At 41.7% G+C, this 27,886-nt stretch overlaps 1 protein-coding gene across 1 annotated transcript in view; it reads right to left on the minus strand.

The window, feature by feature from the left end:
* Window positions 1-27,886, minus strand: part of aspm (assembly factor for spindle microtubules) — a 35,479-nt gene that overhangs the window by 4,191 nt on the left and 3,402 nt on the right. The window contains exons 3-22 of the mRNA XM_079667982.1: window positions 21,331-22,825; window positions 20,945-21,043; window positions 20,756-20,860; window positions 20,526-20,672; window positions 19,537-19,776; window positions 19,297-19,364; window positions 19,048-19,189; window positions 17,479-17,609; window positions 13,903-14,078; window positions 12,570-12,715; window positions 10,901-10,986; window positions 10,593-10,805; window positions 8,685-8,889; window positions 8,176-8,324; window positions 7,626-7,754; window positions 6,950-7,144; window positions 1,368-6,635; window positions 956-1,105; window positions 652-843; window positions 99-291 (exon numbers count right to left, since the gene is read on the minus strand). Of these exons, the coding sequence (XP_079524108.1) occupies window positions 99-291; window positions 652-843; window positions 956-1,105; window positions 1,368-6,635; window positions 6,950-7,144; window positions 7,626-7,754; window positions 8,176-8,324; window positions 8,685-8,889; window positions 10,593-10,805; window positions 10,901-10,986; window positions 12,570-12,715; window positions 13,903-14,078; window positions 17,479-17,609; window positions 19,048-19,189; window positions 19,297-19,364; window positions 19,537-19,776; window positions 20,526-20,672; window positions 20,756-20,860; window positions 20,945-21,043; window positions 21,331-22,825 (9,529 nt within the window). The remainder of the gene's footprint in view (window positions 1-98; window positions 292-651; window positions 844-955; window positions 1,106-1,367; window positions 6,636-6,949; window positions 7,145-7,625; window positions 7,755-8,175; window positions 8,325-8,684; window positions 8,890-10,592; window positions 10,806-10,900; window positions 10,987-12,569; window positions 12,716-13,902; window positions 14,079-17,478; window positions 17,610-19,047; window positions 19,190-19,296; window positions 19,365-19,536; window positions 19,777-20,525; window positions 20,673-20,755; window positions 20,861-20,944; window positions 21,044-21,330; window positions 22,826-27,886) is intronic.

Raw genomic sequence — 27,886 nt, forward strand, 5'->3', positions numbered from 1 at the left:
CAAATAGGTCATCTTGCTTTAAAAGCTGCTTGGTTTTAGCAGGAATCTTTATGGTCGCATCACATGGATGCATTATCAGAAAATAGATCAAACCTCACCTAGGTTTCTCAAAGCCTCAAGGATGTACGAGAAGTGTTTGTATCGGAGGAGGTAGTCCAGGGCAGATGACGTCTTGTTGCACAATTTGTCCTCCTCTCTGACGCAGGCGGAGACTTCGCTTAAGCGCTGTCTCAACTTCACCACCTTGGCATTGTCATTCAGTCGACGGGAGCGTTGTCCTCTCCAGAGAGCCTTCAGGGGAGATGAAGAGGAGAAAGACGATTAGAAGATTTCATCGTTACATTATATTTTCCTAAAAAGATTTAGCCTTTTTGTCCTCATGAGATCAAGTTAAAATGTCGTATGCCTTTGGGTCAATCATGTTATTGACTACTGTGTCCACTAATGAAGAAAACAACAGGATGGAGGGAATTTTGTCTTTCAACCCTTCCGTTAAAAGCAGAGCAAAGCCAATATGAACAAGAATAATAAACACACAAAAAAAGTTTCAACGCTCGTTTTCTCTTATTGAAAGACCTGCTCAAAATACAGGGAGCCTATCATTTAATTTACAGAAGTAATTTGTGGAAAATGAACCACTAGTTGAATCACCTGGGCTTTGACAATGCCCTGTTCAACCCTCTTCTGGCGCCTAAGGAGGAGGAATTTTTTGGCGGCTTGCTGGATGACAGACGCCGACTTGTGGCGACGAGCTAACCAACGCTTGACTGCTCTCTGGGCTACAACCACATTCCTCCTGTCCTCAAGATACCGTCTCCTCTGCTGCCTCGCCTTCACACATCGCTAGGAAAACAAAAGGAAATCATTGTAAGAAATGTTCACCGATTCATTGAATTCATCAGAAGTGACAGATTGTTTTTCAAAATGTCATTCATTGCGGGTTCTGTGTCTGTACCTGTATTGTGATGACAAAATGGATTTGTTTTTTGGCCGACTCCAAAGCCCAATGGGATCTGAGTGCTCGTTGGATCTTTATGGCACTTAGATGGTAGAAGACCGCTGATGTAAAATGGAGCCTCCTCTCTGCTTTGGCCCTCTCTAGTACCTGGAACAAAATAGAATGTAAAGGAAGGTGAGCTTTTTTTGTGTAGCCTACTGGCACGTTCACAACATATCAGATGTTAATGTAGTCAGCATCTTTCCAGGCAGACAGTGGTTTAATTACATTTTCTCTCACAACGATATGATCTTCTTATTTCTTAAAATATGTGATGATAATCTGTTATGAGCAATGTAACATGTCTACAAGATTAGTGAATACCAAATAAAGGCTGCCTGAAAGGTGTGAAACTTCCTAGCAAACGTACCTGTCGTCTTATAATCCAGGCTCTGCAGTGTGTTTGAAGTGTGATGGTAGCCTTCTTCATTCGGATGTAGTTGTTCCTCTCCAACCTGCCGAGCTGCACTGCCCGGACCCGCCGCTGAAGCTTCACAGCAGTTTCCCGCTTCCTCTGGAAGATACGCTTCTGCACAGAGCATCTCCAGCACGACTGGATTACAATGGCGGCTTGATTTTGTCGACTTATATCCGTCCTGACACACCAGCTTCTGAAAGCTGCCTGAAGGGTGATAGTTGATTTCTTCAAGTTCAGGAAGGCTCCTCTTTCTTGCCTCTGAAGAATACAGGAGCGATAGTATCTCTGGATGATAATGGCGGACAGACGCATGGCCTGGAATTTGACTTCCTCTCTGTACTTCCTGAACGCAGACTGGATCAGAGTGGCAGCATGATGCCAACGAGCCACCTCCTTTCTGACTTTCCACCCTCTGTATGCCGACTGAATAGTAATGGATGCATTGCGCATTTCCACATATTGCATTCTTTGAGCTTTAGCTGCAACAGAAGCCCGATATTTTCGCTGAATAGCAAGGACAGAAAACTTCAATTTCACATATTGTTTGCGTTCGAAGAAACATCTGTAAGCTCTCTGGACAACACAGGCGGCATGAAGTCTTTGTTTGATGATTCTTCTGGTCTTCAGCCCACGGAAGGCGGCTTGTAAAACAATAACAGCTTTCCTGACCTCCTGATAATGTTTTATGTCAGCATTTCTCCGTCTCTGAGCTCTAAACCTCTGCTGTAAGACACAGGCTGCCCAGCGTTGTTTCCTGAAGGCTGACTGCTGATTATGCTTCTTAAAGTTAGCTTGAATGACAGTAGCTGCCCTGTGCATTTTGCCAACTCTAGTTCGCACACGATGACCTCTGAAAGCTGCTTGAAGGATAATGACAGAATGTCTCGCTTTCAGGAACTTTTCTCTGTCCTGTCTTTGCAGAATACAGGAGCGATAGTATCTCTGGATGATAATGGCAGACAGACGCATGGCCTGGAATTGGACTTCCTCTCTGTGCTTCCTGAATGCAGACTGGATCACAGTGGCAGCGTGATGCCAATGAGCCACCTCCTTTCTGACTTGATTGCCCCTGCATGCTGCCTGGATAACAACAGCAGCACTGCGCATCCTTTGGTATTTTTGCATCTGTTCTTTTGCAGCTACAGTGGCCCGATACCTTCGCTGAATGGTGAGAACTGAAGATTTTAGAGTCTGATACTGCTGGTGTTCACAGTGGGCTCTGTAAGCCCTCTGGATAACAATGGCAGCCTGATGCCTTCGTTTGACAAGTTGTCTGGATTTCATTTCACGATATGCAGCTTGTAACACAATAGCCGCTTTTCTGCACTTTTGATAATGTTGTATGTCAGCATTTCTCCGTCTCTGAGCTCTAAACCTCTGCTGTAAGACACAGGCTGCCCAGCGTTGTTTCCTGAAGGCTGATTGCTCTTTATGCCTCTTGAAGTTAGCTTGAATGACAGTAGCTGCCCTGTGCATTTTGGCAAGTCTGCTTCGCACACGATGACCTCTGAAAGCTGCCTGAAGGGTGATAGTTGATTTCTTCAAGTTCAGGAAGGCTCCTCTTTCTTGCCTCTGAAGAATACAGGAGCGATAGTATCTCTGGATGATAATGGCGGACAGACGCATGGCCTGGAATTTAACTTCCTCTCTGTACTTCCTGAACGCAGACTGGATCAGAGTGGCAGCATGATGCCAACGAGCCACCTCCTTTCTGACTTTCCACCCTCTGTATGCCGACTGAATAGTAATGGATGCATTGCGCATTTCCACATATTGCATTCTTTGAGCTTTAGCTGCAACAGAAGCCCGATGTTTTCGCTGAATAGCAAGGACAGAAAACTTCAATTTCACATATTGTTTGCGTTCGAAGAAACATCTGTAAGCTCTCTGGACAACACAGGCGGCATGAAGTCTTTGTTTGATGATTCTTCTGGTCTTCAGCCCACGGAAGGCGGCTTGTAAAACAATAACAGCTTTCCTGACCTCCTGATAATGTTTTATGTCAGCATTTCTCCGTCTCTGAGCTCTAAACCTCTGCTGTAAGACACAGGCTGCCCAGCGTTGTTTCCTGAAGGCTGACTGCTGATTATGCTTCTTAAAGTTAGCTTGAATGACAGTAGCTGCCCTGTGCATTTTGCCAACTCTAGTTCGCACACGATGACCTCTGAAAGCTGCTTGAAGGATAATGACAGAATGTCTCGCTTTCAGGAACTTTTCTCTGTCCTGTCTTTGCAGAATACAGGAGCGATAGTATCTCTGGATGATAATGGCAGACAGACGCATGGCCTGGAATTGGACTTCCTCTCTGTGCTTCCTGAATGCAGACTGGATCACAGTGGCAGCGTGATGCCAATGAGCCACCTCCTTTCTGACTTGATTGCCCCTGCATGCTGCCTGGATAACAACAGCAGCACTGCGCATCCTTTGGTATTTTTGCATCTGTTCTTTTGCAGCTACAGTGGCCCGATACCTTCGCTGAATGGTGAGAACTGAAGATTTTAGAGTCTGATACTGCTGGTGTTCACAGTGGGCTCTGTAAGCCCTCTGGATAACAATGGCAGCCTGATGCCTTCGTTTGACAAGTTGTCTGGATTTCATTTCACGATATGCAGCTTGTAACACAATAGCCGCTTTTCTGCACTTTTGATAATGTTGTATGTCAGCATTTCTCCGTCTCTGAGCTCTAAACCTCTGCTGTAAGACACAGGCTGCCCAGCGTTGTTTCCTGAAGGCTGATTGCTCTTTATGCCTCTTGAAGTTAGCTTGAATGACAGTAGCTGCCCTGTGCATTTTGGCAAGTCTGCTTCGCACACGATGACCTCTGAAAGCTGCCTGAAGGGTGATAGTTGATTTCTTCAAGTTCAAGAAGGCTCTTCTTTCTTGCCTCTGAAGAATACAGGAGCGATAGTATCTCTGGATGATAATGGCGGACAGACGCATGGCCTGGAATTTAACTTCCTTTCTGTACTTCCTGAACGCAGACTGGATCACAGTGGCAGCGTGATGCCAACGAGCCACCTCCTTTCTGACTCGATTGCCTCTGTGTGCTGCCTGGATAACAACAGCAGCACTGCGCACCCTTTGGTATTTTTCCATTTGTTCCTTTGCTGCCACACTGGCCCGATACCTTCGCTGAATGGTAAGAATGGAGGATTTTAAGGTCCGATAAAGTTGGTGTTCACAGTGGGCTCTGTAAGCCCTCTGGATAACAATGGCAGCCTGACGCCTTCGTTTGACAATTCGTCTGGATGTCATTCCTCGGAATGCAGCTTGTAGTACAACAGCCTTATTTCTCATGGTCCTGAGGGCTTTCATCTCCTCTCTCATTTTCTTGTTGGCTCTGTAATGTGCTTGCAAAACACTGACAGCCCGGCAGAGGGTCTTGTAGTAAGTTCTCTGCTGATACTTTCGGAAGTGAGACTGAATTGTTATAGCTGCCGAATGTTGGATACGCAACTGCTTTCTGACCTTACATCCTCTGTAGGCTGCCTGCAGACAAATTACTGCCCTGCGCTTTGACATATAGACCAACCAGTCTTTTCTTGCCAGAGTCACCGCTCTGTACATCTGCTGACAAACAAGAACTGCTGCTTTAAGAGCTAGGAACCTACTTCTATCCCGAATAGTAAGTAACTTCCTCTGAATGATTGTAGCAGCTTGATGCATCTCTACAATCTTCCTTCTGGCCCTTTGGCCACGATAGGCTGCCTGGATAACTACAGCGGCAGATTTCATTGTTCTGTACCTCTGCATCTGCTGATCTCTGAGCATGTTGGCCCTATAGCGTTGCTGAACAATGATGGCAGCACACTTGGTTGCAAGGTAGGCCATACGCATCATGTGCATCCTGAACTGAGCTTGGATTGCTTTGGCAGCGTTGTGCCTCTTCTTTAGATCTTCTCTCAATTTATATCCACGATAGGCAGCTTGTATCTTTAAGGTCGCCAGCTTTAGCGCTATGTATTCTTTTTGCTGTGCCTTGCATAACAGAAGAGCTCTGTATTGACTTTGAATGACAATCGCTGCACTTTGGTGGAGGAAATACCGTTTCCGACATATAAACATCCTAACTGAGGACTGAATGACAGTGGCTGCCTTATGATTTTTCCTCAGCTCTTTCCTAACTCTCATGCCTCTGAAGGCAGCCTGGAGTGTAATACAGGCTGCTCTCATGCTCAGGTATGTTTTTCTCATTTCCTTTGCAGCAACATAAGCTCTGTAGTGACGCTGTACAACCAAAGCACAGGCCTTCTTGGACCTGTACTCTGCTTGCGATTTGTGCCGACGGTAATGCGCCTGTATCAGAGTGGCACACCGATGCCGCTTCTCCATCCTCTTCCTGTCAGCTCTGCCTCTCCAGTGAGCTTGTAAGGCAAGTGCAGCATTCCTAAAGGCATCATAATCCTTCTTTGTCTTACGAGCCAAAATTGTGGCTCTGTACTTTTGCTGTATCACAGCTGCAGCTTGTCTCAGGACAAGGTAGCGCCTTTGGGTAGCATGCTTCCTGAAAGCTGTCTGGATTACTGTTGCTGCCTTGTGCTGTTTTTTCAGGGCCTCTCGAGCCACTTTCGCACGATAGGCTGCCTGTATGGTAATTGCAGCACATTTCATCCTCAATAACACTTTCCTTTCGACGGAGGCCCTGAACCAGCTCTGGATTAGGACAGCTGCACATCTCATCTCTGCCACCTGTTTTCTGACAGCATGCCCCCTGTAGGCACTTTGAATGACAATAGCCGCGTGGTGCTGTAGTTTTAACATCTGAAAGCAGCGCCTCTGTGCATGACCTCTGTACTGGGCTTGAATGAGCTCAGTGCTTCTCTTTATCTTTTTGTATTGATGGAGACACGTCTGCATTCTGTACCAAGACTGAATCTTTACAGCAGCAGCTGTTTTCCCAGCCATTTGGTCCTCGTACCATTTCCTGAACACAGTTTGTATCACTTTGGCAGCACAGTTTTCCTTCTCCGTTTTCTGGGTTTTCCATCTTCTGTACCCTCTTTGTATTTTCATGACTGCAGCTCTAAGGTGAAGATAATGTTCAAGGTCTCTTTTTGCCAGAGCCCATGCTCTAGAGTGCTTCTGAATGACAGTTGCCGCCCAGGATATTCTCCTATAAGCAGAGGCTGCACTCCTCATTCGCCATTGTGCTTGGACAACAATGGTGTAGTATCTGAGACGTTGGAAACCCCTCATACACGAAAACATCCTCCACTGGGCCTGTATGGGGAATATATTCAAAGACCAATTACACAACAGGCTTCATGATAAAATTGCTGTTAGGTTTATATAAATAAATACAAAGGAAACAGTTGTAAATGTTGGCTAGACAGTATTTAAATACAGGTCAACATCAATGTGTTGTTCAACAAGTTAAAGCCATTTGAGAATACAAATTGCGTACCATTTTACTTCTACTGCAATGACTAGTATTTTAATCCTTTATACATAATTTATGAAAAACTCTTAGGTGTACATGTAGAATTTTGTCTTTAATATTGGTTAACAATCCTTTTCATAATGCTAACACCTACCTGAATGACAGTTGCAGCTTCATGCTGTAGAGCTTGAAGTTGGGCCTGTTTTTTTAGCCTCAGCCTGTTGCGGACCTCATAACCTCTCCAGACTGATTGGATGATAATGACAGCTTGGTTCTGTCTCTTAGCTCTGCGCTTCTGGAGAAAACTCCTCACAACCAGCTGGATCTTCGCAGCAGCCATGTTTCTTTCCTATAACCAGACAAAAGTCAAACATGACTGTTGATAATTTTTAAGTTTTTATACTTTTCTGTGTTTCAGTACAAAAAAATACTTTCTTTTCTTTGCAGTTTTAAATCAGGTGTATCTTTCCATTTACTTTAGAAATACATTTTCTTGAAATGTAATCATTAAGTATAATAAAAAATATGACTTTTGCACAGTATGTTTAATTAAATAACAAATTGTACATGCATGTACTTCATATATCAAACAGCGGTTTTCCACCTGTTTTCCACATGGAAACAGTGTTTTTTGTGTAAAAACTAAAAACTATAGAAAAGAAATCAGGAAAAGAAAATCAAGCACAAAAAAGTTGAAAATTGGCTTTAGATTAAGTATGATTCCATCCAGACAAAAATGGTCTCACCCACGACTGATTTCAATTTGCTAAAATAAATCGAAAAGAAGTCAAACTCCAGCACTAACCAGCTGTACCAAACACTGAACCCACCTTGTAGAGCTGCAAGTCTTTCTTTAACCTGTATTTCCTCCAGGCGGCCTGTATGACTCGAGCGGCTCTGGTTTCGTTCCGAAGGTCCAGAAGACGAGCACACAGGAAGGAAAGGTAAGACATCACAACCTGGAAATAAACAGATGAGGATGAAGGTGGAGGTGTAGCATTTCATCACACTCTATTTACAGAGTTTACAAATATGTTATGACCAAAGTTAAAGCCAGTTGATATTGCACAGTGAAGACATTGTAAGCTCCTAGGATTTATTGGGCATATTTTTGCAAAACCACTGTTATGGTCCTTTTATTGTGCCTTAAAGCAAAACATAACTTTGGGGCTAAACCTATGAAGGGATATTTATGAACATGAACAATACTAGAAGCTAAGCTGTGGTGGGCTTCCATGCAATAGTCTGCTGCAATGTAAAATGTATTATGCACTGTAAATATTAACTGGAATGTTAAGCAGCTTCTTACAATCTGCATTTTTTTTAAAAACCTATGATCTGTGTTCCCGCAGAGGGAGGAGGAAACCTGTCTGCGCTCACCTTCTCGTTGGGGATGGTGTTGGACATGTCCGCTGGGTTGATCATGGCAGGAACTCCGCCCAGGTAAGAAACTGCAGTGTTGACCTGTCTGAAGTTATTCTTCTCATTCTCCAGGAGCTCTTTGAACTCCACAGACGGAGAGTCTGGGCCTGTTCACAAAAATAACCGATAAAGTCATCACCAGTCTGTTGCGGTATCTCCAATGTCTTCAGATTCTCTTAAAAAAGGGAGACTCTTCAGGTTAAAGGTTATAATATTTAGCTAAAGGATATTACCATGAAACATCCCCAGCTGGTTACTTTTAGACACAGACCCCTGAATATTAAATAAAGCAAGTTTAAAAATACTTGTTTCATTCTGTTAAAATATGAATCACATTTTTTTTTTGGGATATCTCTTTGCATCCTTATCAATCTGAAAATACTTTCTTAAAAATTGCACCCTAAATGTTTCAGTTCAAGCAATGTACTAATGCAGACATTTGCCCTGAAGACACCCCACACAAGTACCGTTCAGTCCCGTGGACGGGCAGTCAAAGGAGTTGTCAGAGTCGCTGCCTGAGCAGTTGAGCTCCAGGCGTCCCCTCGGCGAACACTCCACCGTCTGAGTGGTGCTGTGACTGACGGCCCTCTCTGGCAGCAGGCCCGGGTGGTAGTGGTGGATGAGGTAGCAGAGGACGCGGCCATCCGAGAACGACACGGTGAAGTTCTCCACCTGCACAGACACACGTAACGTTTTATTAAGGAAGCACTTGTGAGGAATTGTATGATTGTGATTGCCTAGGGAAATAAAAAGTACTGAGAAAGATTCTAGGTAGGGGTGGGCGATATTGAAAAATATAATATCCCGATATTTTTCGAGCAGTATCACGATAGACGATATTTATCCCGATATTTTTTCATGTTGGTTATTATGGTTATTTTTCAAGTTACTTAACAGTACAAGCACCTACAAGGTAACAAAAACTAAAATAAAAAGAAGTAACAGACCAAGATACCATTGCAAGCTGGTTTTAATTCTGCAATGAATCCCTGAATGAACAATTCAACAGGAATTTTGATATGGCTTCCTCAGTGTTCAAGTAGGTAGGCCTACATCCTACACAACAAACGTTAACACTGGTTTCTTCACCAAGTAAAGTTCACTCTCTTGCTAAATAAAATAAAATATTCAAGGCAGTTTCAAAGTATAAAAATGCACTTTCTGTTTTAGGTAGCACTTGCAGTGATGTAACATCAATAAACATGAAAAGGAGAGTAAAACGTAACTAGGCCGAAGTAAAACATAAAACATCAATGAGGAAAAGTCAGTGCCAAACAATTAAAATGTAAACTTTAGACTTGAAGTGCAATCAAAGACTTTAGCATAACTGAACATCCGTTTCAAAAAGGGAAAAACAATATAAATACCTTTGATAAAATAAATTATAAGCCAACAGAATCAACCAATACAATAAATGAAGTGCAATACTGTCTGAATCCTGACTAGAAAGCTTGGTTTATTACAATTAAATCATGGTAAAATAGGTTAATTTTGTCGTAGTTTGTTTCCACCACAGTATTTACATGGATATAAGCCCCGCCCCCTCTCCAGCACGTCCTTTTTGAATGACAGGAGTAAACACAGCTGACAGCCGCGGTGAAACTCCAGCGGTTAGAGCGATGAGAATATTCGCATTGCGTCCGTTGTGGACGCAACATAACGCAGTTCAGAAACCACTGTTCTGACGCTTTTAAAGCAACTTCGAGATTTTAACAGTATCAGGGGTAGGCCATGGTGGCCGTAGGACGTACAATTATTTTCGGGGCTTCACGGCCAGACCGAGGGGCAATGACGGCATGGCCGTCATGAAAATCCTACCCTGGTGCACTCACAGCACTCACATTCTATGACTGAGTGACTCTCTGTATCACGATAGATATGATATCTCTGAAAAGGCATATCGTGGAGACCTAATATCGTCTCGACGATATATCGTCATATCGCCCACCCCTAACTCTAGGCATTTGATATTTCTTCTGGTGATTAGGTTAATATGTGGTAAAGACACTTTGACTATAGTATAGTGTATAATGAGTTCAATTTTGTTTTGTAGACAAAAACGTTTTTTGTTTCTTGTTACTTTTAAAAAGTGTATTTTTTTTTATTTTATTGGGGCCGAAGGTAGTACCTAAAACAAGAGGAAGTGTCAAACAATTCAAAGGAATAGACAAAAACGGGAACATAACAGGAACAAGACAAAACTAAAAAACACAGCAACAAAAATGTTATGTTTTTATAAATATTAAACAGTTGTTGTGGAGAGCAAATGTGTGTATATTTGTGCAGCACAGAAACAGAGTATCACTGCATCCTGGCTACTAGCAAACTTCATTCAACTAGAAAGTCTGGGCTGAAATTCAATGTGTAAAACTCACCTTCAGATTGTAGAAGTCACACACAGCGTGGACCCAGTCCATCAGCAGGGTGATCTTGGAGCTGCTGTGTTGGTACGGCGCCTGGCTCTTTGCAGGACTCGGCTGAAGACCCCGGTCGGCCCTCAGGCACGCCAACCTCCGCTTGGCCCTCAAGGATTTCTTCAGGAAGCCAATTTCCTCTCTCATCTGTTCCCCATCCAGAATCACCTCCACCTTAAGGATCATTTGATGTACAGCATATCAATTAACTCATTCCCACAGGTGAACATTGTATCAAAATGTTGTGCCCTATTAGAAAGTGTACACACATGAAACGCAAAGATGATTTTCCACAAGAGGCTCAGAGTCTTCTCTCTGTGTCCATCCACAACGTCTCTGGAATCAATGTTCGAGCCTGGAAGTGAAATCAAATTAAGTTTATTGCACTCAAATCATTGGCTATCAAAAATTTCAAAACATCCTTTAATATTGTGAGGATTACACTGCTTTAATGCAATTCCTATTATTGCAAATTAAATATTTTGAGGTTTGACCAAAGGAACAATAATTAAAAAGACATTGTTTTGAGCTTTAGGAACAAGTGTCGTGAACTTAAAGTGGACCTATCATGCTATATTTGAATAATATAGTGTAGGACCATACCTATATAAGGCATATTTATACTTTTTATTTTTCAAAATACCAAACAGATCATGCATTTTAGCCATTCCTCATTTCGCTCAATTTCACACTGTCTTTTCATGGGCTGATTCTGTGAGAACAGCACCATCTACAGGCCTGGCATATGTACTGCAGCGTCTCCAGCGCTTTCAAACGGCAATGTCCGTGGCTGTCTCCTCCTGATTGGTGGAGTTGGCCCAATAGCCGTAGCGCCACTTCTGTGACGTCATAGAAGTGTTCAAATCTGGATCAGTCTGTATCAGATCCGTTGCAGCCCCTTTTTAAGAGATTTGGGTATGGAGGAAAAGAGAGGTGTTGTGTTTTCTGACACTTGGTGAGTTCCCTGGAACACCGGGGACACATATTCATGTATAAAAGACGTACAAAAGTGCATTTTGCATGATAGGTCCCCTTTAACTAATTATTTGTAGTAAGTGCAGCCTAATATAAAATATGCTATACATATATTTATAAAAACAGACAAGTCAAATCAAGCAATCTGATTGGTTCTTAGCCGTGATATATTGCGCGTATATCACGGGTAGAATTGTAGTTACTTTTCACAACAAGTCAGTATGCCTCCACGTCTGAGAAAAGCTAGAACCGTTACAACAGTTACCATTACAACCGTTACATTACGTCCGTTACGAAACTAACTAACTAACTAACAAAGCTTAAGATGGAAACATGTAAGGGATAATGTGCAGCAAGGACTTATTGATCGTTGTTAAGGACGCTCACATCTGCAGAAAAGAAGTCCGGTCGATTTAACTGTATACAGTTTGGCAGAAAAGCAAACTGCATGCAGTTTGCTTTTCCGCTTCGCGTCGGGCCGAACCACGCCCCTTAACTGTAATGACCATATACTACGGCCTGTCGTGAGCTATTGCTTAAATATATTATTTATTTTTTCTTCTTAGGTATTTAGTGGCAGGCAAAGTTAGTATTTAATTTTTGTATTTCCTTGATGTTTGTGAAGCACTTCCCTTCATCGTGGACTGCTTAGTCACACATGTTCACTTGTGCAAAATCACACAAACGCGCTGTCACATAACAGGCCAAGCAGTCCGATGATGTCGCTGCGCTGCTGAGCAACAGTAGCTGTTTGTGATCAAACACGAAAGCGGTAACAGTGAAATGGCAGATGTTCATGCTGAAATGGAAAATGTCAAAATAAAACAATTAAACTATGTAACACATCTTTTAAAGAAGACATCACGCGTGAACATAAAAACGTATCATTTAGTGGAGGACAAACATTCTTCCAGGTTTAGAGTCTCTGTTTTGCAGTTTGCTCAGGAAGAACATTTGAATTACCATGTTCATCTTTGAGGTCCACCCCCTTGCTTTTGAGCACTTGCAGAGCCATGTCGACGTTGTGGACCTTCTGCAGGCGGCTGATGGCTGGCAGGCGGAGTTTGGCCGACATGCTCCAGTCCTGGATGAGGAGCTCCATCACACGCCTGCGAAACCCAACATGAGAAAAATACTTCATAATTACGCTGCACAAGAATCTTTTTCTGCCTTACCTGGCAACTTTAAGCACTGTAAAATCATTGAATGCTGATGTTTTGAGACCCAAATCACTAATGACAACAGTCTACAAACACTTTTTGATGAAACATTTGGATATGAAAGCAAAAAAGTCATTCATTTTTGCAGGAAACAAGTTTGAAAAAAGCTACTTGAGTACATATGTTTAACATTTTGACCGAGATAATATTCAGTATAATTTCCTGCATGTTACTGGGTAAACAGCCTGTGATGGCGCCCTGGCTTTGATTGTAATACAATAGCAGCTATTGATTGAGATGGTATGGATTTTTCAATTAATTAGGTATGCAAAGGGCTCTGTAATGGGCAGAAACAACAAATAAATGAAATTATTGAATTAAAAAAAAAATATTGAATGTTCATTTATACCATTGATTCCTGCCAGAGATGTGGAATATTAGTATTAAACGTAAAATGTGGTTTCACTGAGTTACCATTCAATCTTTCCAAGTCAACCGAATGAAAGAAACACACCAAGAACATGGCTGGGTGATATGGAGAAAAAAACTTTACTTTTGATCGAATATTACTATATCGATTTTGTGAGGATAATGTAGTGTTGCTTTTTTGGCAATAATCAGTGCTAATGTGGATATAATGAGAAACAGGTGAAAATGTGAGGTAAATTCATTGATGGATATGACTCAAATGCAGCCTTTAAAACTGGAAAAGATACAACATTTATGTAATGCTAGGATATTTGGAAAGATATCCAAAATAAATCAATTCTACTCTCATATAACAATATAATATTGATATACAGCCCTGGCCTTACCAAGACCCCGACTTTTGAAGTCTCAAGGTGGGCAAGTGTGGTCCTTGCCATCACTTATTTTAACTTCAATACAAGACAGAAAATCCACACACAAACATGTGAGAATGAACTACATGAGTGCAATACTTTGACATTGGCAAGGCAGTAAGAGAGAACATCCTTCAGTGAGAATCCTAGGGAGGAAATCCCTCTTTTCTGTTGAACACTGGATCCTTCAGAGCTGCAGGGAAACTGCCCTGTTGCTGAGCCTGAACTCGGAGAAAAGCGGATATCCCAACAGGAATCAGAGCATCACATTTCAATTCAGGCTGTGTCACTCACACTAGACGTATGCCGCATTTCAAGTCAACCGCTAAGTTCTTCACAGCGAAGTTGAACTCGTCCAGGGGCGTCTGCACGTGGGAGACTGGTAACCCCAGGTAGCCCAGGTGGCGGGGGAGGATCCCCTCTCCGCTTAGGAAGTCCCTGGAGAAGGCCAGGAGCAGGTCTTTACTCATCTGAGAAGGAAACAACATAAGGCACGTGACTTGAATTTTGAATTGAGCCGTCCCTTTATAGATACTATCTCTTTACGTATTAGTGATAGGAATTCCGGCTCTTTTTAATGACCCGGATCATTTGGCTCGCCTCACTAAGAAGAGTCGGCTCTTTCGGCTCCTAAACGGCTCTTCATTTTGACCACAGTTTACCACGGAGCCTCAGTTTTGCAGCTGCGAGGTTCCGGCGCTCGCAGTTGACGCGCGTGCTCCACTAGCACCGCCCGTCAAGACTCGCCGGCAGTAAACTTTCCGTCACAGGAACACACTTTGCTGGCGGCGAAAATAATCCCACCAGACTCCTTTGCCCCTCCAACAGAGGGATGTCCTTGTCCTTTTTCCTTTTCGTCATTTCAAGCTATGAAAACTCTCGATCTTCTCTCGAATTATTTTTTTTTTTTTCAAATGACGGCAAGACGCCCCCCCTGGCGGAAACGCTGCAGCGGAACATCAGTGATTATGTGTTAAAATGGCGTTGGCAACCAGAAAATGGCACCAGTAATGACAAACAGATGGGAATGCTGCGTGGGGTCTGGGTGCCGTGTTGGCGGGACGTTTCGAGGCTCGCTGCTGCGAGGAGCGGACAGTGTGAGCTGGCTTACTGGTGTGGTTTCCTGGTAGCTGCGTGGGGTCGGCGAGACACAGCGAAACCCAGCCCGAGCACACACACACCCGCAGCCTGGCTGTGAGTCTGTGTGTGTGCTCACAACGACTCACAGCCTCACCGCGTCCCGCCGTCTCAGGCTGAGAAATCTGCGGAGCTGCAGCTGAGAAAAAAAGATTGAGTGTGTGAGGACTTAACGTAACGGCTCCGCGGATTGGTAATTAAAAATCTTCAACGAGGCGTTCTGGGTACATACGTGTATATATATATATATATATATATATATATATATATATATATATTAGGGCTGTCAAGTTAACGCGTTAATAACGGAAAAAAAATTAACGCCACTAATTATTTTAACGCGCTTAACGCATGTGCATTTTTTTGTCCTCGGCCGCCCCGTAATTTCAGAGCGCGAGTTTAAAATACCATCTATCAAATCCAAGCACACTGCTGATGCCGACACCCCCGCTCCTGCCGCCCGCTTGCAGCAGACCACACTTGAAAGTGTGCGAGGGAGCTGCCTGGACATGTCTACGAGCAGCAAACTTTCAACAAAGATCGCTAAATGGGTGGCTACTAGAGATGGGCGAGTCCTGATTCATCCGGATCATTAACCCGGATCCTAGAAATGAGCTGGTCATGACGAGTCTCCCCTCTCCTTAACCAGAGTCCTTTGAGTCCTACACCTGGTGTGACGTACAAATTAAAACTATCAATTGCTTCACTCGCTACTCTCTTTATAACATGTAAAATAACATTACAACGTACCCCAGTCCATCTGCCTACCCTTTAGCAAGTAGGATAGCTTCCAGAAGTTATCGTTTGGCTCAGGGGAGGGGACGCGGATCAGTGAAACTTCCTGCAGACTCGTGGGGACTCAGAGCCGCGGGAGCTATATTATGCACGAGTCAACAGCAGACTCAGAGATTCGCAAATCCTGACTCACTGTGCAAAAAATAGCAGACTCGTGGGGACTCAGAGCCGTAACCATATAGCAGCAGATCCAGAGATCCAGCAGACTCGTCCTCATGCATGAGTCAACAGCACTCAGATTCGCCAAATAAACCTTTTTTTTTGTGATCAACATTTTGTATTAAAGCAAAAGGCACTGTGTAGCGGAGGTTAATATAACATCAGTTTAATATGCTCGTGAAATGCAACAACTTTTCGGTTTCACCGGTAGGATTTCTACTGTCTTGGTGATGCTGACTCATATGACTCGTATGATCCGGATCTCTTCAATGACTGACTCATAAGACTCTGAGTCCATAAAAGGATCCGGATTTGCCATCTCTAGTGGCTACAGCTTGCAGGCCAATTAACATTGTGGAGGACGAGGGGCTGAGTGATATAATTCGGGTCGCATCCAACGACTGCACTTATGAATTGCCTTCCAGAGCCACCACTGTGTCGAAATACACCACTTGTATGAAGTCCAAAAAGCAAAAGTAGGAGGATTTAAGAAAGACTCACCGGAGACCATTGGACTTCACTCAGTAATGACAATTACCTCAGGGTCACAGCGCATTATATTTACACACACACACACACACACACACACACACACACACACACACACACACACACACACACACACACACACACACACACACACACACACACACACACACACACACACACACACACACACACACACACACACACACACACACACACACACACACACACACACACACACACACACACACACACACACACACACACACACACACACACACACACACACACACACACACTTCCAGGTTGAAATGAGGCGAATATCTTTCATGTTCAGAGGTTGTTGTATTTACTGTTCATGAGAATATTTGTCATTGTTCAAATGATAATAAACAAACATTTCCATAAAGCATATTTGTCCACTCATATGTTGATAAGAGTATTAAAAACTTGAAAAATATACCTCTAAGGTACATTTAGAACAGATACAACATTTGCGATTAATCGCGATTAACTATGGACAATCATGCGATTAAATATTTTAATCGACTGACAGCCCTAATATATATATATATATATATATATATATATATATATATATATATATATATATATATATATTTTCTGTGTTAGAGTTTTACTCGCTACAGAGTGTACCTTTGAGGGTTTGTGACTCTGCAGACCGTTTACATGCAGAAAAAGCTACATAACACACAAGGGGACGGGTAATAACCGTAAAAGCATTACATGGGACCTTAAACTTTAGCTTGTCCTTAAATTGGGCCATGTAACACTTATTTTATGCTTAATACTGTTAATACTGATATCTGAGGGTGGTAAGCCAAATATGTTGATTAAACATATAATGTCCTTGAATGCCCATTATATGGTTAATAGATATGTATGGTGATAATACATAGATGTAAAGTAATTTTTCTTATTATTATCATTAAATCCATCTGTGGATAATGATCTTATAATAGATATATACAGTGAGAAGGCCTAAACTAAAATGTAGACATGTAAACACAGTATGACACTGCCAGACTAAATTAACTTGACAGTAAGAGTGTCATGTATTTATATATTTGTATCACATTTATCCATGTTTCTTACTTTAATAGCTTTTATTCTTTACTAAGAATACCCCAGAACATGATATTCTGATGTCCTATAGTGTCATGTACCAAAGTACATTTGTGTTTATTTGAATAGGCTGTACCTTTGGCATCAAATAAAAATAATCATGCAATGTTTATTTATGTTTTGTTGACATATTGGGAAATAGCCTACCTTGAACTCTGCGTCCAGGCAGAACAGACACGGGTTGTGTTCAATCAGTCGCGACTCTTTGGCTTTGTCCAGGAAACACACCAGCAGCAGCAGCTTCTTCAGAGTGAAGCGAGACAGCGCCTCCTCGTGGCCTAACCGAGAAAAAGTAAAGAGATGTTGACCATTCCAAAGAAACACATGCCTCACAATGTACACAGCATACACAACTCTCATGGGGAATTACATAAAAAACAATTTTTTTGTGGTAGTACTAAAGAGTTGATTGTACTGAGTTTAAGATAAATGTCCTTCATCATAACATGGGTACTGAACTCTTATTAAAATGTCACTTTTACCGTAATTTTCGGACTATAAGGCGCACCTGAATATAAGCCGCAGCAGCTAAATTGAATGATGTGTACATATATAAGCTGCACTGGACTATAAGCCGCAGGTGTTTTAATGTTTAATTACCATATGTAAGGGTTCGTGCACAGAGGGGATTGTCGGGAAAGAGATTGCTGTTTGAGGAAGCTCCCACTTATTAACATTTCAACAAACAAGTTGCATATTTGCATAACGTATTCAAGTGTTACCATTTAGTGCAATAGTAGCTACAGAACATGTACTGTGCTGTGTAAACTGTACTGTATCACATAGCGTTTCAGACACACAAACTTTTCCACTTTCAAACTTAAAACGGTGCGCTCCCAGCGCACGTACCAGCAGTGATCTACAGCAGTGGTTTTCAACCAGTGGTACGGGGACAAACTGTCTCGCTCTCGTAATGTCTGTCTGTCTTGCTCTCGTTCTGTCTCTCGTACCACTCTCGGTTCCACTTTTACTTTTGCGCGCTACCTGTCTCACTCTTTTCCGGCCTCCAGCTTTACCTGCTGGAGCCGCTTAAAGGTGGGGGGCGCGGACCGGCCATAGAGCCCATAGAGTTAAAGGTGGTGGACTGTAACCTGTAAAATCCATAGATTTAGGAGCTCCCCTAGTGGCCGTTAGCTGTAAAAATCCATAGATTAGCCGCACCGTTATATAAGCCGCAGGGTCGAAAAATGGGAAAAAAACGTGCAAAAATTACGGTAAATGTGTTCAAGGGATAAATAAAAAAAAGGAAATCAATAAAATGCTTGACCATTATATTTATAGCAACGGTCATTTTAACAATATACAATTCCAGTAGAGCTGCAAAGATATGTAAATTGCTTAAACAATTTATGATGGGGTTCAATAAAGTAGCAGATTTAATAGATGAAAATATTCAAAGCTTGCGGCTTTAAATGTCAGGCCAATCTAGAACTTGTAAAATATTTTTTGAAGTTGGTTTATGTCAGAGAGAGAATGGTAAGGAGTCAAGCTATGAATTAAATTAACTAAAACCAAAGTTCTCAATTTCATTTTTTCTTCATCAGATTTCTGTCTGCTTATGCTATGGCAAAATAGGTTTTCGGCTTGTAACCCAAAAAATAGCCTTTTACTCATTTGGATTCAAATGTAGCACATGGAAGAAAGTCTCCAACTCAGTCTTGAGCATTTTTATGACAGTAACACGCAACAGTCTCTAGTTCAATGTTCTTAACTTACCGTCTTTGTAAAGGTTTGGCACTTTGGCGTGTCTGAACTGCGCAGCGATGTCTGGGTTCCAGAGCAGCCGCTGGAGGATGAACATGGCCAGACCCAACGCGTCGCTGTTGCTCTCCAGGGAGATCAGCTCCCCGAAGATCGTCTGTGGGAGAAACATTTGTGTTAAGCAACTTTTGCATGGATAGCGAAGAAACTTGCAAGATTGTCTTGGGGGGAAAAAACTGAGGGAAAATATTTGTATCATAATACCTCGAGCCCAATCCGTAACCACAGCGGATTGTATGAAATAAGCCAGTTAAGCACTTTTCGCCGTTCACCTGAAATATGGCAAAAATAAGGAAATATAGTTACAAATCACAGAGTTTCACAGAGCAAAACTTCAGCAGATATTTCTTTGCTAATGATACAGCAAAAACGTCTTCCACTTGTGTGAGAAAAGGGAACTAAAACTTGACTGATAAGCCCCCTCAGTAAATAATGCTCAGGTACCTATGTCCTTCCAAAGATGGCGGTCTTTCCGGACCAGCAGCCTCTTGGCCTCCACCTCAATTTCCAACTTCTGAATGGCCTTGACCATGGCCTCAGAAGTGAACAGCTGACAGGCAGAGCGACGGAGGCGGTTCAGCTTCCGCCGGGCCGTGTAGGTGCTGAAAGACATCTCCTCGTTGGTGGGAGCTTTGGGAACGCTGTACTTATCATCGCTGCCAATGGCAATGGACACAGCATTAACTACAGAGGAAACAAATAGAAAAGTGTTTAGTAATCACCATGTGCAATTATCTTGGGCTGAGATAGTCCTATATAGAAATATTCCACTGCGACGATAACTGCACTTAAATTGTTAAGCCAGGGGTGTCCAAACTAAGACCCGGGGGCCAAATGTGGCCCATTTTGAATCGGCCCTCAGCTAATTTGTGGGCCGTATAATGTAATACGGCCCACAAATGAAACATGTGCTTGTCTTATATTGTACATCTTAAATATATATATTACACGGTAGTATTCATGTGTTAATAAGCCCACTTTTCAAATAAATTCAGTCAATTAAAGTTGGGAACATTTTCTAACAAACCTTAGCTGATAAGTAAAAAAAAGCACAATAACTTATTTACCTAACAAGCTTGAAATATACCCTTCATATTTCCCTCCTGTTTTAGGGAACGAGCTACCAACTAAATAAATTAAACCCTCTGGAGAGCTGTGATATAACCAGTTTTTTTCTTAAGGCATTATCAAGTATCAAGCATAATTTACCTACACTTGATTAATTTTGCTAACTTATAACTGAACTTATGAGGCAATATTGCTCACCTCTAGTGAGCGGCCCAGCCCTCGTATATTTTTCTTTATGTGGCCCTCGGTGAAAAAAGTTTGGACACCCCTGTTTTAAGTGATTAAACTGTATTGGAACAAAAATACTACACACTTAAAAAGTTTTCCCGAGAATGTTTAAGCAGTGACAGCCCACTGATTGCTACCTTTAGCGACTTCAGTGTTGACTTTAAAGTCATCAGGGGTGAGGACATAGTTGATCCACCATGTGAATCCCCTCTCCTGCTTCTCGATCCACCTCTCATCGTAGAACATGTTCTTTGCGGCAAACGGCATCGGGTGTCTCGGTATGGCTGGAAGAAAAAGAGAAATTGTAAAACACTCATTAACATTTTTTCAAAAATGTGCAATGTAGAATGTTCTTCTATCAAAATACCTGTTTGAGCCACCGGCTTGATGAAGGTCAGCTTTGACTGCGCTACAGCAACAATCTTTGACGTCTTCATGGAGGAAATACGAGATGACCTCAGAGACTGGTCACCTGTCAAAAGAAACAACATAAATGTTTACTCTTATACAAGATGTATTCCCCTTCTTAAAAAGGCAATAATGCATAACTTCATACCTCGTGATGAGGTGAGTTTGGAGCTTGGTTGCTTGGCCTGTGCAGGAGCCACAGACCTTGCCATCTTTAAAGATGATGTTGTCATAGATCTCACTGAGCCTAGGAAAAAAAAAATCAAAACAGTAAATTAAGAGAGTCCAGAAACCATGCAAACCTTCAACAGAAGTTAGATTTTTGGAAATAGGTAACAAATGTATTTATTTATTTAGGTCAACAAAAGAAAAATGCTGTGAATATTACATTTATCATGGCTTTAACTTTAAAAGGCTTTTGTGTTATTATACAAAAGTGGAAATTCACTTCACACTGAATTTAATATACAGGTCTTTAAAATCACAATGTATTATAATAACACACATCTTAACATCAATGAATGTTTTGCCCACCTGTTTTTCTGGGCCTCTGTGTTGCACTCCTCCTCTCCTGGACGGATCTTAGGGGCTCCTTTTTCCCAGGAACCACCTTGCTCCTTTTGACAGGCTCAGCTTTCCCAGCATCCTCAATCTTCACATCACTTTTGAAATACTCCTCACTCTTTCTCTTCTTGCTATTCACGGCCATGTAAATGGGAAATGATTCTTCCGGCACGGACTGAGATACAGACAGATTTGGAGACGCGTGTGGTGTCAGGTGACGGTGAAGAGGAGAAGATGAGCACAGGGGCGACGGAGAGCTGACAGGAAAAACAAACGGAGCGTGGGCTGCTGGGGGCGTGGAAGTGGCTGAGAAAGAGAAGCGAGCCGGGGCCAAAGACGGAGGGGAGGTGACGGGGAAGGTGATGGGTGTAGGGGAGCCGTCAAGGCGTGGAGTCAGGCTGGAGGAGGTTAACCCCTGGGCTGGATGGCTGTCATCAAACAGGGAGTTTGCAGAGTTTTGCAATCCTTTGGTTTCCGTTTCTAGCTTTATGACAGGAAGGATAGGTGTTCCTGGTGCAGAATCACACAGACTGCTTCCATCAGACAGCTCCAGGGTTTTCTCTAAGAGCCTTCGTCTTGAATTCTTTATCTTCCTTCCACTCGAAATATTTGCCTCCACTGGTGCTTTGTTCTTGATCACCGTGGCAGAAGTAAAAGAGGCCTTTTTGACCCATTCCGTAGCCTTATCAGCCTCTAAAACCACCTCGCTCACAACAACCTTTTTGCTGACAAAGAAGGTCAGCCTCGGCTCGTTGGAGTCCGACCCATGTGGGCTATCAGGTAACACTGGAAGGACATTTTTGTCAGGTCCATAGCCACAAGTCCCACTCTTGGAGTCCAATGAATCTGAAAATCCACAGCTTGAACTTGTGTCTCTAGGACTGGTGTTCATTTTGGTCAGATCTGAGTCAATGAGGGCAAGTGCGTCTTTCAAAGAGGGAACTGGGGTTCCAGTTAACCCACTGTCAGCAGAAAGTGGGCTGTCGGACTGAATACGTGGCATAAACTTCTTAAACATCTCCGGTGTCCCGATAGGTGACAGTGTCTTGTTGAGCATCTTGGTTAGATCTCTATATTCGGGTTTGCCCACCTGCAGATGTGGACTAGCAGACATGTTGCTAGAGTCCATCAGCTTCCCGGCTGGGACGAGTAGGACAAGAGGAGAGTCCTTCTGAAGAAAATCGATATTCTCCTGGTCAGACAAATTATAGGTCTTCTGCTCCTCTGATTTCTGAAAGTATTTGTCCATTGGAGTAGGCTTGGAGAGGGACCGCTCTCTGACAGCTTCGCCCTTATTGAGAGCAGCAAGAGGGCTGCGTGGCTTTTCCCGCTTGTACAGTGGCTTTCGGGACACTTGGAAGGTTTTGTTGGCTGCCATCTTCAGTGGCTGATCCGTTTTGTTTCTCCTGGGTACGCTTATGTTTTCACCCTCCCTTTTGTTTTTGATTGTGTCCCATAAGCTTTTCTGAAACACAAAAAAACAACCAACATTTTTTATTTATCATGTCAGAATGAAAACTATGTGATGAAACCATTTCAAAATGACCAACTAGGAAAATCAGGACTGTTGACTTATTTTTAAACATTATTGTAGGGCTGTACCCGATTATCCGTTCGTTGGGCTGTACCCGATTATCCGATGGAGTACTATTCGGGTTTCATTTTCGTTATATGGATATTTGTTTTTTTTGGCACTGTGGCTGCCAAATTGAATGTATTGAAAACTCCAATATCAACGTAAGAGCTTGTGCCTCTTCGGGGGGTGCTAACACACTTAACCATAAACGTTATTGTTTACTTTCTCCGTTTTTATATGTAGATATTACTTTTTCTCCGTTAATCTCCGTCAAGTTGTTTCCATAGCAACAACAACTTCCTGTCAACAGCGCTAACTCTCCTTCAAAATAAAAGCATGTCCATACAAAATAGGAAGCCAAGCCAAATTACTCTTAAGACTATACAACTGCAACGAAAGTAACAAACACAATGCAATATCCTTTTCAATTTCAAAGAACACGAAATTGGGTTATACACATTAACAAATAACTATAAAACAACAATAGGCCTACAGTAAAATAACTAAATGAATGCCGTGAATAAACCGAAATACACGTGTTGAAGCAGTTATTAGTAGGCTTGTTTGAGACAAGCGAGACCTGCGCAGACCTGCGCAATTTCGATCAACAGGCTTGTTGATTTTTCATAATTGTTCCACAATGTTTATCATCATGAAATTAATATCTATATTAGGGCCGGGACTCGATTAAAAAAATTAATCTAATTAATTAGAGGCTTTGTAATTAATTAATCGAAATTAATCTCATTTTTAAATCACATATAAATATTTGACCTGAGAACAGTGAAAAAGCAATTTTTTTCACATGGATTTTAGTATACCATTGAATAATGACTGAATACAAAACATTGTTTATTTATTTTTCAAGGTGGTACTTAACCAAGACCAACAGAAAAGTGCAATTTTTGCCATAAAGTGTAGCAATAGCATATTTAGGAATATAGTACATTTCAGAGATTCAGGTAGCCTATAGGTAGGTAGACCTTCTGTAAACTATAACACTTTGTTTTTTAAGTAAAACACAATACTTTCAAGTACATTCAGAACATTGGAAACCCTGACTATTAGAAAACATCTCTCTGATGCTTCAGAGGCCATAACAGACTTTGTTGATTTACCAACAGTTGATTTAAAAAAATCTAATCAATTTCAGTCCAACTCTCTCAATAACCTTGGCCAAAACAATAAACAGTTCAACATAAAGTGCCAGTTGCACCAACAATGTAATAAATAGTTCAACATAAAGTGTACCATTTAAAATAAAATAAAAAAGTGCCAGTGATTGACCTCAATCCCTCCTATTCTTCCAATATCCTGATGAAAAATAAAATCTCTCTGTTGCATAGGCCACTGTTTGATCAACGCGAATTGGGTGTGGGTCCTTGTACTCCGAGTCGGGCTAACGTCCACGCTAGCTTCCACGCTAGCTGCTATATGTTTTGCATTGAGGTGATACTTGAGGCTTGATGTGCTGCGGTGATATGCGAATTCCTTTTTGCATAATTTGCAAACAACCGTGCTCTTATCGAGGCTTCCATCCGTCCGTTTTTTTAAAACAAAATGTCCCATCCACGGGGCCAACCAAAGCGGTCTCATCAGCTTCTTCGTTCATGTTTGACTATTGTTCACTGTGGTTTGTTGTTGTCTGAAGTAATGAACGTTAGTTGGTGCTCCAGTATAATCGGTACCCCTGAAACTCATCCAGTGAGAAACGTTCCGCGGTTCAAAAATAAGTGCGATTAAAATGCGTTAATTAAGATTAATTAATTAATTACACAAAAATTAACGCGTTAAAGTCCCGGCCCTAATCTATATAAATCTATATATATATATATATGTTATACTATACTTGCACTGCTTACCGTTTTCATACTTTATATATCTTAGCATATTCATACACACTGTTCATACTGCTCACAGGCTGCTGTGTATATTCATACCCCTCACTGTTTATTCATCATTCAATTCATTCTATATTTTATTCTTTAGATTGTGTACATTACTTTTCACTTTACTGCTTGTTGCACTCCTGGTTGGAAGCTAAACTGCATTTTGTTGTCTCAGTACCTGTAATATGTGCAATAACAATAGAGTTGAATCTAATCTTGAGCATGAACAAATGTATTTACTTAGTACATATAGAGCATCTTGCAGGTTTTTATTTTTTCTACATTTATGCTTAAACTTGCTTGAAAATTACAATTAAAAAAAAGTGAATGCAGGATTTGATATGGATTAGAAAGCTCGAAAATACATCATAGACGCATGTTGTAGTCTTATTGCATATTAGAAACGGAGTTGGCGAAACTAAAACGGCGATATAATGTTTATGTAGCAATAATATATATAACATATATTTTTTAAATGTCTCCAGTACCGATAAAAAGTCAGATAACTTCGGAGCTTAACGTTACCACTGTCTTTAATAATTCCGGCCCGGGGCCATTTAATACCGGGGGCTCGGTACCCACCCCTACATGGGGAGAGGCTAAATACGATGGAGGGTTCTCATCTCAGCCTTATTACCCATAGGGGATGAAGAGGAGTAAGTAAATAAAGAGGCTGGCGCTCCAGGGTTTGGTTCTGCTGTGCGTTTTTGTGATATAACGGTAAAACATTTCAGAATTCCTCCACGGGATGCCATTGTACATCACTCAACCCGTGAAATACACACACTCAAGAGCCATATAATAGATAAATGGCGCTGCACACACTCAGTACATAGCTAGACCCGCAAATTTGCAGGCCAGGAATTTGCGGGTACAGCTGTAGCTACGTACTGTGTGTGTGTGTGTGTGTGTGTGTGTGTGTGTGTGTGTGTGTGTGTGTGTGTGTGTGTGTGTGTGTGTGTGTGTGTGTGTGTGTGTGTGTGTGTGTGTGTGTGTGTGTGTGTGTGTGTGTGTGTGTGTTAGGGATGTGCATCTCCATCACTGAGGCCGATGCGATGCGCATCTCGATACGTTGCCACGATACGATACATTAACGATACCTTTGAAACACCAGGCGATGCGATACGATACGATTCACCCCTGTTGCGATACAGTTCGATACGATTTGATTCAACATTATGCGATTCGGGGCGATACGATGCGATTCAACACGATGCAAAAATAATGATACTTCAATATGGTACGACAGAGGATTTTTGTTTTATTCCTTATATTAAGCAAATCATATATTAACAAAAAAGTGCTTTACATATTTGGTACTGCACATCCCATCATGCCGTTTATTTTTTTACCTTTAAAAGCTCTCCAGAGTACAATTGTATAACACCTCACAGTTAAACAATGTAAGGATGCATTGCTCATGATTAACAATGTGCAAATAACAGCTACCATAGAGCAATGCCCATACAGCTGCCAGCCTGATGTGCTTAACACTCAGAGGCTAACTCACCAGTGAGCAGAAAGCATTGGTTTCTATCTGAACAATAAAGAAAACAAATAACCTTTCACAAACAGGTATTTCATAACTGCTTACAGTAAGGAAGACATTTAAATTATTATTGGCCGTCACAGGCTGCTGTAAGCTAAACACCTCTCTCTGACAGAACACCTCACTGAGTGATTTAACTCATATGTCTAACTTTCAGGTTTCTCTTTTCAGCCGCAGACCCCATGTCGCCTCTTTATGTGCGTCGCTAAGTTCCTCGTACTACTTGTGTACTTTAAAGCGGCTCGGCATCGTTAACAATTTGCGAGTGATTTTTCAAGTTGACCGTCTGTAGTAATAGTGCCGCGCACATATACCATCAGGACGTTACTGATGGGGTGCGGCTGCGGAGTGATACTGTGTGTATGCAAGTCCGCATCTAGGACGGATCTATGTATCATGGCTGTAGACCTGTTAAGTAATAAAGGTACCTCATACAAAGGTCTACGGATACCTTATTACTCTCCATGACCTGCGGTCAACTATATAGCATAAATGACTATTACACCGTCTTTCTTGAACAATCCGAAGTGTTGCCAAACGTTTGATTTGTAGGTATTTTTCGCTGCGCTGTGTTTCTCTTTCTCCTCAACTTCCGTGTGTGTTGATAACTGAGACTCTCGTTCTCCGTAGTGGCGAAGCAAATATCAAAGATCATCTCTGCTGAACGTTGACAAGATAAGGGGATTTTATATGAATGAATCGGTTTTTTACCGATGCAAAGACGCTACGCAATCGATGCATCGCGAGTTCAACCCAAACTGTAGCCGATGTGCACTCTTTCAACCGGTGCACTCGCATCTTGAACGTTTATGCCGGTGCACCGATGCGAATCGGTGAATCTTAACATCTCTAGTGTGTGTGTGTGTGTGTGTAGGCCTGTCACGATAATTAATTGTGTTGGACGATAAATTTTTCTGGAAATTATTGCGATAAACGATAATATTGTCGGAACCGTTTTAAGACCATTTTAGACATAATGATAATATATAATAATAATTCAAGTACACCCTTTCAAACATAACTTTTTATTGAACATTCAACATTGCAAATGAAATGTGAAATCATATTAAAATATATAAATTATATATAATAATTAAAACCAATTAATTAAATTATAATAAATTAATTAAATCACACACAACCCAAACAATAAATTAAATAGAGTCAGGCTGGAAAACAGAGCTCTCTCTCTCTCTCATATATATATATATATGGCAACTCGTGAGAACTTTGGTGATCCTCTGACTTTTTCATGCGGCTCTAACATAAAAGGTAACATTTTTAAATATTGACTTTTGTACATGACCAAATACCAGCAGAACTAACGGCATTCAAATAAAAATCATTTTCTTACCTTCAAAACAATAGGTTCACACCATCACCCTCAACGTAAATAACTAACACGTGTGACCAAATAAATACTTCACTAAGGTCTCAGTGTGATTCAGAATTTGGTTTTAATATTTTGTTGACAACGTAAGCTGAGGTCGGTGCTAATTCTTATTCGAGTCA

The sequence above is a fragment of the Notothenia rossii genome (assembly GCF_949606895.1).
Source record: "Notothenia rossii genome assembly, chromosome: 1".
Lineage (NCBI taxonomy): Eukaryota > Metazoa > Chordata > Actinopteri > Perciformes > Nototheniidae > Notothenia > Notothenia rossii.